The sequence below is a fragment of the Meriones unguiculatus genome, chromosome 18, assembly GCF_030254825.1.
Source record: "Meriones unguiculatus strain TT.TT164.6M chromosome 18, Bangor_MerUng_6.1, whole genome shotgun sequence".
NCBI lineage: Eukaryota > Metazoa > Chordata > Mammalia > Rodentia > Muridae > Meriones > Meriones unguiculatus.
In genome coordinates, this window is record NC_083365.1 from 22,389,825 (window position 1) to 22,400,746 (window position 10,922).

General features: G+C 53.6%; 1 protein-coding gene across 1 annotated transcript; it reads right to left on the reverse strand.

Moving 5' to 3' along the window:
* Positions 1-6,948: 6,948 nt before the first annotated feature.
* On the reverse strand, positions 6,949-10,343 carry Chac1 (ChaC glutathione specific gamma-glutamylcyclotransferase 1). The gene is made up of 3 exons (XM_021640562.2): positions 9,415-10,343; positions 8,813-8,848; positions 6,949-8,086 (listed from the first exon to the last, which is right to left on the reverse strand). The coding sequence occupies exons 1-3, from the start codon at positions 9,643-9,645 to the stop codon at positions 7,685-7,687; spliced, it is 669 nt and encodes a 222-aa protein (XP_021496237.1). The 5' UTR covers positions 9,646-10,343; the 3' UTR covers positions 6,949-7,684.
* Positions 10,344-10,922: the final 579 nt, after the last annotated feature.

The window sequence follows — 10,922 nt, forward strand, 5'->3', positions numbered from 1 at the left end:
CCCACCCTACGCTAATAAAATGTCTTGGTGTGTTGGCTTCCCACCAGTGACCTTTACCTATACCTGGAGATTCTCCCCGACTCATAGGATCAGCAAGTACACTTCCCCCTCTCCTGATAGGGCTGTTTTGTTCCATGTAAATCAACTATCCCTGGCACTCCTAGCCCCATCAAATGAAACACATTCAAACTCAAAACTCCTCCCACTGCCCAAGGGTTACAAGTTCCTGATTCACAAAATAAAGTCTCTCTCACTCCACTCCCTCACCATGCCTTCCTGGGGAAGGATCGCTGCTGAGCTTGGCTACCAATCAGGCAGCTGCCTGCCTGGCAGTCTTGAGCTTCCACCGCTGGACTGCCAGTCAGTCAGCCACGTGCTGCTGGTGCCATGGGCTTTTGCCTGAACCCCTGACCAACATTGGCCTAACCAAAGGGCTGGAACACTGCAGAATCATCATGAGCATTTGGAGCCCTGGAGTTTCCACTGACCTCTGGTACCAGCAATCTCCTTTTTAAAAGAACTAACTGTCACGCCCAATGGAAAACTCATCTCCATCTCCCCCAGGGAGACCGGGAGCCTCGCCTAGCACACAGGCCTTGCTGTGATTGAGCTGTAGCTGCTCCTGAGAGAAGCAGAACCTTTGATCCTGGGGCTTCCCCTGTTCCCATCTGGAAGCAAACAGTGCCAGAACTGGCCTGGCCTGCAGGAGAGACACAAACGTCCATTTCCAGCCTGGCAGCCCCGGGGTAGAAATGCTGTATGACAGCCAGGCTAACTCAGGATGCGGAATGACAGGGAGGTGGCACCAGGAAGCTTGGATTGTGGGGTGAGGGGAATGCAGGGGCCAAAAGAAGATGAGGCCACAAGGGGAGCAGCTCCCAGGGACTTGTCCTGAGAGCCAGGAGAAGCTCTTGAAGGCTGATGGTGTGAGTGGTAGACTACAGGGAGAATAATGCAGAATATAAGTGCACTGAACTTAGACTGCCGGATACAAAAGAAACTCGGGACAAATGCCTATCTGGGGTGCTTATTGGCCTACCAAAGCATGCTGGCCTCCAGGCTCACTTAGTTCCTTCTCACCCTCCCCCCTACTCTACAGTTCTCCAGCTTATGGGCTTCCCCTCCCCCAACTTCTCATTCCCACATAGATAACTCTGCCACTTTGGCCATGCACTTTCTTGGCTCTTTTACTGGCCATGCTTAGTCTACTGCCTTCTCCCTCCACTCTGGATTCTTCCTATCTCTCTCCCTCACATCTACAATGAAAACCCTCTGCTCAACAATATCTGGAGCAGTCACATCCTCAGCTTATACAAGAGCTGTGAAGTTCAAAGTTCTCGGCGGCAGTCTGGGTTAAAGGGGGAGGAACGTGTGGATAGCAAGGGTAGGGCAGATACAGAGATCACGGAAGATATGCTGTGTTTTTTACTGTGTAGGACTGGAGATCTGTACCATAATTCACGCTGGAGGCAAGTGAGCAGTGAGGTCTGGGGCAGCGGAGCAGGAGTCTCCCTTAGGCTAAAAGCTCACTGGGCCAGAGAAGAGCCCTAGGTGAGCTGCAGCCAGAGCAAAGCCAAGAATGAAGATTAAAGCACCAGGCAGAGCAGCAGGGACAGGGAAAGTGAGAGTCAGCAGTGTGCAGTGCAGACCAGAGAAGATGTCTGAAGAGGGAGGCTCAGGTAAAGATGGTGTCACTAGGAAGGGCTGGTTGTTACAGGGAGCCCATCAGAGATGAACCCTCAGACACAGCTGATAGCATTCTAGCTAGCTAACCAAAAGTAGTATACCTCAGGTGTTGAGCAAAAACTAAGTTATGATATGTCACTCAGCAGCTGGAGGTTTTCACACAAGCAAGCAGTTTAACAGAAGCCAAGATAAGCAGTTAGCTGGAGGAGGTGCCTTCAGCACAAGCAGGTTTCCCTGAAGCTAAATTAGCTGGAACATCTTGAGCTCAGGTTCCTAGACTAGAGTTTTGGTAATTTTTTGTGGGATTCTCCATCAAGATTAAATTCTAGTTAAACCTGATATGACCTCAACAAGAATACAAGATGGAGGAACCTCTGCACTGTTTAAAACTGCAGGGTGTGTTGCCCTCCTTATAACCCTGAAGCAGGGTTATAAGGGGTGAGGGCAAATTCTGTATGGTCTACAAGAGGAAGGAAAAAGGAGAATAGCCTTCCCAGGCCCCGCTCCAGACTCGGGGTCATGAGGTGGGCCTCTGCCCCTCAGCTGAGGGGTGAAGGTCCTATGACTATGGCAAAGAGGGCAAAGGATAACCTTGGCATGCTGGCTTTGGCCAATCTCCTTTGATAATGTCTGAATCTGCTAATAAAGCTACCCTGTTTGGGTCCAGTTGTCTCTGGCCACCATGTTATTAACTGTTGATTCTTTTGAGGACAAAGTAATACTTACTGCAGGATAACAGAGTGCCCTGCTCTGGTCATGCCTGGGGTGTTGGGGGAAGTGCAGGGTGATACGCATCAGCTTGGAGCTCATGAATGCCGTGGCCTCAGACACCCTGACTCTGAGCAACAAGATATCCAAGATGAAGAATGGTTCATTTTGTGACCAACTCTCCTAGAAGGACTTCCACCGCCCATGCTGCTGCCAGAGGCCGTGTTGGTGTCCGTGGTCCATGCTGTTGCTGTTTCTGTCTTGGCCATGTTGATGTCCATCGTGTCTGTGCTGCAATTGGAAGCCAGTCTGAGCCCCCGCCAGAGACCACGCTGATGTTTGTGAGCTGTGCAGCCCCAGGCTGTGTTGACAATGTCTGTCGTCCATGTGGCTGCTGGAGGCCATATTGATGTCCATGATCTGTGCTTCCTTGGGGACCAGGTTGAGGCCCATGTTCCTAGCTGCCCCTGCCTGTTATGGGCAAGGAAGCTTCTTTTGCTGTGTGTTGATCGCTGCAGACTCATAAAACTGAGAATGAAAGGCACTGAATGTTTCTGTAACAACCTCCCCTGCCCCCCCCCCACAATAAACAGTCCAGACAGGAAGCTATTGAAGAGAGCCCTTAAAAACTGTGATAAAGATGCTGAGGTGTAGCTCTTCACAGCTGATGGTCTCTGGCAGGGGCTGGGGTCTCAGTTTTCTTTAAGGGGTTGATCACTAGGAGTTTGGCTATGTGCATAGGCAACAGAAGTTGGACTTGGTGGTTTGGTTGGTTGGTTGGTTTTGGTTTTACAAGACAGGGTTTCTCTGTGTATCCCTGCTTGTCCTAGAACTAATTCTGTAGACTAGGCTGGCCTTGAACTCAGAGACCCCCTGTGTTGTTGTTATTGTTTTAATGATCTATTTATTCTTATTTTATTTGCATTGATATTTTGCTTGCATGTGTGTCTCTGTGAGGGCATCAGATTTTGGAGTTACAGGCAGTTGTGAGCTGTCATGTGGGTGCTCATGGCACATGCCTTTAATCCCAGCACTCAGGGAGGCAGAGGCAGGAAGATTGCTGTGAGTTAGAGGCCAGCCTGGTCTATAAAGTGAGTCCAAGACTCTACCACCAAGGCTAAACAGAGAAACCCTATCTCAAAAAACAAACAAAAGTAACAAAACAAAATAAAAAGGAATGTAAATTCCAATCACTTGATTTTACCAATAAGGACTCAGGCACCAGATGCTGGGTTGAAAGCCTGCTAGCTCAGAGAGGAGGGAAAGCACCTAGCTGACCTTCCTACTCAGCTGACATCCCAGAAAGAAAAAGCTGATTCTACTCTGCTCATATCCCAGAGGGAAAAAGCTCTTTCTATTCAGCCTACACCCCGACAGGAAAAAGCCCCTTCTCCAGCCTGTCTTAAATACCCTCAACTCAACGCCCTTCCTTTCTGTTTACTCCCTGTCAGCTGGTTACTTGCTCTGCCTTTTGACGTAGGGTTAACTTTATTAAATCCTGGGGTGGAGAGACGGCTCAGAGGTGAGAGATGGTTCAAAGGTTAACACTGACTGTTCTTCCAAAGGTCCTGAGTTCAATTCCCAGCAACCACGTGGTGGCTCAAGACCACCTGTGGTGAGATCTGGTGCCCTCTTCTGGTGCTGGGGCACAAACGCAGGCAGAATGCTGTATAAATAATAAATAAATAAAATTAAAAACATTTTTAAACCCTGTGCACAGAAAGCTCTTGGGTTAAAGGTGTGTGTTAGGGCTGAACCACACCGCAATGGGATAAATATCCTCCAACACCCTGCCTCGGCCTCCTAAATGCTGAGATTAAAGGTGTGTGCCACCCCTGCCCAGCTTGTTGGTTATTTTTGTTGTTGCCTGTTTGTCTTCTGGGGAGAAGGCCCAGGGTGGGAGGGCTGTGTTGGCAGGAATGGGAAGAGAGTGTGGTGGGGTGCACTGTACAAAATTCCTAAATAATTAATACAAATGTTATATTGGAGGGGGGTGGGGGAAGGTATGCACCACTACAAAAAATAAAAATAAATACATTTTTTAAAAAGGAAGAGTTTCAGGATTCCCTTTGTCTATCATGAGCTCCAGGCACTAAAGTCGGATCACCAGGCTCAGGGATCCGCAGCAGCATCAGCTAATACACCATCTCTTCAGGTTTTTCATTCTTGACTTTAACTTGACTAGTTTTAAACTTCTCCATTTCTATTTCCTTTTTAAATTTTTTTGTAGTTGTGATAAGGGTGTGTGTGTGTGTGTGTGTGTACATCTGTGGAGGTCAGAAGGCGGCTTTGTCCAGTTAGTTCTCTTCCACATTTGTGTGGGTTCTGGGGACTGAACTCGGTCCTCAGGCTTATGTGGCAAGTGCTTTTACCCACTGAGCCATATTGCTGGTCTTAAATTTCTATTGCTACTGTCTATATCCACTTTTTTGTTGTTTTTAAAGACAGGGTTTCTCTGTGGAGCCATGGCTGACCTGGAACTCACTCTGTAGAGCAGGCTGGCCTTGAACTCATAGTGATCCTCCTGCCTCTGCCTGGGATTAAAAGCTCTGGGATTAAAGGCATGTGCTACCACTGCCCAGATCTATATCATCCACTCTTGTGGTGCTCAATAAAGTTTTGTTTATAAAGGATCTGGAGACTCAGATGCTTTCTACATCCTCAGTTACTGTCTGCTTCTCTCTCCCTGCGATTTCCTGAGGCATCTACTTGGCCCCTGAGTCCAGGGCCCTACCCTGTGCTCCTCACCACTGTTCCTTCCCCATTCCTGAGGCCCCTCAGCGTGGAGGGCAGTTTCTGGGAGGAGATGGACTCTTCATTTGAGATTTCTCTTCTTTGTCTTCAGTTCTTTTTCTCTGCTTCCTCCAATCTAGCCCCGAATCCTGTTGGCCCAAGCCCTGAACTGCTCTCACAGCCACTCTTGTCCATGTCGCTGCCTTGGCTCATGCCACATTTACCTCCGGCCAGCAATCCGACCAGGCAGCCAGTGTTCTTATGCACATCCCTTTCCTGCTCGCAGTCTGCCAGGGCGCTCCGCTGACTCGGGAGGAATGCGCAGCCACAGCCTGGCACACCTCACCTCACCGCTCAGCCTCCGGCTGCCTCTGTGTGCAAGCCCATCTGACCTTGTTTCCCCCTCAGGCACACAGTGTTCCCTGAAGCAAAAGGCCCAGAGGTTTTGGAGCTCCCTCGCCTCTCAGTCAGCTGTCCCCTGACTCGAGTTCAGGGGACCTGTTTAGGCGGTCACATTTCATGCAAAATTGTCAGCATTTTTAGACTCCAAATTTCTTGAGGGGGGGTTCGTTTATACCCCCAACATACCTAAAACTATGTATGATGCATGGCTTGAAGAATGGTAGTTTAAGCGTTGCCTTGTGGGGTAGACCTGCAATTCCCATCACTCTGGAGGACTGAGACTAGGGGATTTCAAGTTCAAGGCCTGCCTGCGCTATAGAGCGAGTTCAAGACCAGCGTGGGCAACTTGCTAGGATCTTCAAAGCAAAAGGTAAAGGGGGCCTGAGAATGTGGTCCAGTGGTAGAGCACTTGTCTAGTATGCATAACGGCCATAAGGGTCTAGGTTCAAGCCCCACTACTGCCACCAAAACAGCCAAAAGAATGGTGGTTCATGTGTGCTGCCAAGGGGCCTTCTCTACCTCAGCTCACTGCCTTCTAACCCAAGAGGGCCCAGGACGTGTCTGCCAAGAGCTCCCTGACACCAATTGCCTCCTGTTGTGTTGCCCTGACCAAGTTCCCAGAAGAACCTGGCCATAGTCCACACTTTGCCCATCAGTGGCCAAGACACGAGGCCGTCAAAACACAGGCACACAACTCAGCATGGCACTCTTCCCAGGTCACTGCCTGGCCAGCTGGTCAGAGCTGACCCTGCTGAGGACACCCAGAGCCATCAGGGCACCAGCTGCAGAATCAGCAGCAGCATGCACCCCCCAGCTTGTCCCAGCCACCGTCCATAGATAGCGCCCCCTAAAGACAGCTAGAGGGTGAGGCTGAAATGCGGGAGCTGGGACCTGTCCCCAGGAACCAGAGTATGAGAAGAAACATCTAGGGACATGCAGGGGTTAAACAAAAGGAGAGGGAAAAGGACCATGGAGGGTGACCTGACAGGACAGGTCAGAACACACATCCCAGTCAGACTCTGGGAATAAGAGGAATATCAGTTCCAGAACACAGGGCCTTTCTATTGGCGTTGCCTGAGAAGTCATCACCATCAGAGAGACAGTGGCCAGCCCTAAGGATGGAGGAAAGTCTAACCGGAGTCCAAGCAAACCAACCTTGGGACAGCTGGGGAGTGTGACACACAGGCCCCCGGGCCGAGGCAAGCTTGCAGCTCATAGGCTTTTAGGTACAGCACTGGGCATTATTTGTATACACCAGGGCCCTGGAATGTGCCCCTGGAAGCAGCCAGGTCCTACCTTCACTGCCTGAGTTCTAGGAGAAGACAGAGGAGAGGACAGAGCCTTTTCCCTTCTTGGGATCCTTCCAAGATTTCTCTCTCGCTTGCCCAAGCCTCGCACAAAGACAAACCATATTTTGGCAAAGGTAATTAAAGATCGTTTATAGATCACAGTGTGGAACAGACTGAGAAGGGACCTGTAGTGATGTTTCTGGGGAATAGACCAACAGGTCTACAGGAGTGATCCAGACAGACAAGCAGACAGACAGACAGGGAAATGAAACAAAAGGGGAAAGGAGCCCAGTCTTAGCAGCTGTGTCTCTCTGCGTAGGATCCAGCTCTGCCCTGGGGCCCGGCAGATGAAGACGGATGCTGGACGTTGGTCCTTTTGAAGAGCTGTCTCTCCTTCTCTGTCCCTTGTCCAGCAGGCCGAGAACACGGGCAGGTGACGTTTCCAGGGCTGGGGTTGGTTAGTCTGGGTAGACAGAGGATCAAGGCTCTTGCAGGCTCCCTAGGGATGTGGGGGCCTGGGCGGTGTGGAAATTAGCAGCAGCAATGGGGGGTGGGGGGAGTTCTGGTTAGGTACCAGAGGACTAGGGCAGAGCCACCGCACAGCAGGGCCCACATCCAGGGCAGGTCCCCCGCCTGCCCTGCCCACCACACCAACATGGTGCAATAAATAAAGTTTCAAGTAGTTAAGTCAGGGTCCGCCAAGAAAGGGTCGGAGACCAGCAGACAGGCAGCGGCCTAAGACACAAAGTTCCCAGCCACCCACCATGCCTTCCCAAGTCTCCCAAGCTCCATCAAGTCTGTCTCAAGAACTCCGCATTGACGTTCATCCGTGTCCACGGGGACGCTCCCTGCAGGGCCTTGGCTCCTCAGATGAGTGCCAGAGCCTGCTCGGTGAGGTAAGGGCAGGGCAGCATGGTTCCTACGGCGTCCACAATGGCTTCCAAGTGCTCGTCCTGTGCCTGAGGCCCACAGAGTTGCATGAAGTCTGCCAAACGCAGCAAGTACTCCAGGTTGTGGCCAGAGAAGCCTCGGCAGGCAAGGATCTGGGTGGCAATGACATCTTCTGGAGCAGGGCCCAGGTAACCGGGGTTCTGTGGGGTGGCCACGTAGGCCAGTGCTGTGAGGGGTTGGTCAGGGCTGTCTTGAGGATAAAAGGTGACTTCCTTAGTGTCGTAGCCGCCAAGCACGGCTTCCCTCACGTTCAGGTACTTCAGGGCCTCGCTCACCTGCTCCCCTCGAACCTGATATGCCACACCCCAAGTGCAGCCCTAGGAGAAAACAGACATCTCCAGTCAGTCACAGCGTTCCTGCCGGCCCCCACCCCGCCCCACCCCCGTCATCTTAGAAGGTCACCCTAAACACACCCCACAACTGTGCTCTGTAAAGGAGGTGGGGGCAGGGGGGAGATGGCTCCAAGGGGCAGAGGTACTTGCTACCACACCCGATGACCTGACAAACTAAATTCAATCCCGGGGACAGACATAAACATAGCGGTCCAGCGCACGCGCACATGTATGGGCATTTTGTCTGCACGTATGTTTGTAGGCCACGCGTGTGCCTGTCACGACCTGTTGACCCTGGAGGCCAGAAGAACTGGACCCCCGGAACTATAGTTACAGATTATGAGCCACTGTGTGGGTGCTGGGAACCAAACCCAGGCCCTTTGGCAAAGCGGAAAGTGGTTCTAACTGCTGAGCCATTCCTCCATCAATTTTCTGTTTGTTTGATTGATTTTTTTGTTTTCTCTGCATAATAGCCCTGGCTGTCCTGGACTCACTCTGTAGATCAGGCTGGTCTGGAACTCAGAGATCCACCTGCCTCTGCCTCCCTCCCGAGCGCTGGGATTAAAGGCCTGCGCCACCACACCTGGCTCAGGCCGGCAGGTGATTCTCCAAGCCTGAGCTAGGCTACGCTTCCCAGTCCACCCACGAGCTCTGGCCCTCTGCACCCTGACATCCGGGATCCCAGGATTCCCTTCTTGACTGCACACTTACCTCACCATCTTCAAGGAGGGTCACCACTCGGCCAGGCTAGAGAGGGAAGCAAGATTTTGGGAAAAAAAAAAAATTAGATATTAGCACTTCTGAAAAGGCTGTGAATGTACCCTGTCTTGCCTTTTACGCACAGGCCTCAGGTCCAATCTCCAGCAAAACACCCGCGCGCACACACCCACACAGGACCGAGCTTGAATCCTGTCAGCGCTCACAAGAAGGATATTTGGCCGTAAGTTTGAGGCCACCTAGCAAGCAGCCGGAGGAGGAAGAGGAGGAGAAGAAAACAATCATCTCTGCCAACAGCCAAGAGTGCCACCCAAGCCCCAGGGTGGGCCGTTCATCCAAGGGATCCAGTCATCTGGACGGGGGGAGCCATGGGCAGATGATGAAGAAACAAACAGCGACGGCCCAGGCTGGAAATCAAGACAAGAACCTACAGGTGCAAACGCCGAGCCGCCCCCCGGGCACACGCATTTAACCCACGCACCAGGCTCCCTAGCTCTCTCAGTCAGCCCCGAGTCCTTCCGTGCCATTCCAGGACGCGGACGCCCCTTCTCCTGCCAACCCCCACCTCACTCCCCCGGGCACAGCGGGATGCTCACCATCTTGTCACTGCCCCTGTGGAAGGTGTCTCCCTGCCAGAAGCGGCGGCTATAGCCGCGGACGAAGCCCACGCGGCTGTCGCTGTAGGCGAAGTCCGGCTTCCACACGAGAGAGCCGTAGCCGAAAATCCACAGGGCCTGGGGGTCGTCACCCCCCCAGGAGGGCTGCGCGGAGGGTGCAGGGGACAGGGAGGGAGGCGGGGTGCTCGGGGCTGCGGACTCCTGCTTCATGGTGCCGGGCGCAGGGACGGGCCCGGGTGGCCTCCGGGGTTGGTCTCCGGCACTGGCGCGGAAGGACCGACGGGCGCGTACACCTGGCCTGGCACCGATCGGTCGCTCCAGCTGAGCGGTTCCCCGGGACGCGCTCTTTAAACCCTCCGGCCGGGAGGGCCCTCCAGCGGCCACCAGGGGTCCCGGTGATTGGGGCGGGGAAAGTCTCGCTTGAGCCAATCACGCTTGGATTTCGTTTCTCGGTTAACCGCGCCGCCCTCCAAGTGGGTACCGGAGCCGCCCACCCCCGGCCCAACGCGCGCGCTGATTGGTCCGTCTCCTCCTCCGTGGCGGACCTGGCTGGAGTGATGCAACGGCGGGGAAGGTTTCCCCAGCACCGGCATGCAGCAAGGGCGCCACGGATTGCGTCAGGCTGCGGGCACTGGGAGCGGGCCTGGAACCCTCACGGGCACCCGCCGACTCCCCGGAAGGCCCTCTCAATGGCCTGGGCGGTGTCTCTCTCACAGTCCGGCCGGGGCACGTGACAGAATCATTGTCACCCAAAGCGGTGGCCAGTGCGGGCAGGGGGTGTGGGGCACGGCCAGAAAGAATGCTCCAGGCAGCACAAACTCTTGCCTCGCCTGCGAGCACGCACCGCGGGGAAGCTGTCCGGGGGCCCCTCCGCATTCCACTCTGGTGCCTCATGCTGTTGCCCACGTGAGAAACTGGAGAAACTGAGTCACGGGGCGGTCAGGGTTTTCGCAAAGGCTGTGGTTTGAGTCAGGCTGCGTGGCGTGCAAGCTTGCAGGCCTGCCTCACGTGATTACACCCGGGGCCGGAGGTGGGACCCCCCTGAGTTGAGGCCGGTTGGAAGAAAAGCCAAAACTGAACAGCCTTGGGCAGAGCAGTCACTTTGAGAGATGCCCTCGCAGCGCCCCTGCGTGCAAGGTCATAAAGAGAAGAATGCCAGATCGGTTTTATCCCAAGGTTTCACTGTTCCGGGCTTGAGGCCTTGCAGCAGTGGTTAATCTAGGTAGGCGCCGAGGTCTCTGGGGGATGTTGATTAAAGACAGCGCCGAGGGCTGAGGGCAGCTGCAGCCTTTTCCCGTCGCCTCTTGCCGGGCAGTGGGTCTAGGACTCTGGCACTCAGGAGGGCAGCCGTGGCACGAGCCGTCTCCTTGGTCAGTTCCTCCCACCTCGTGGAGCCACTGTCTACTCCAAGCTGCAGGCTGGAGCAGAGGTAGAGTCTGACTCCCTACCCTTGCTGTAGCTCCCACTGGAAAAGGGAAACTAAGAGC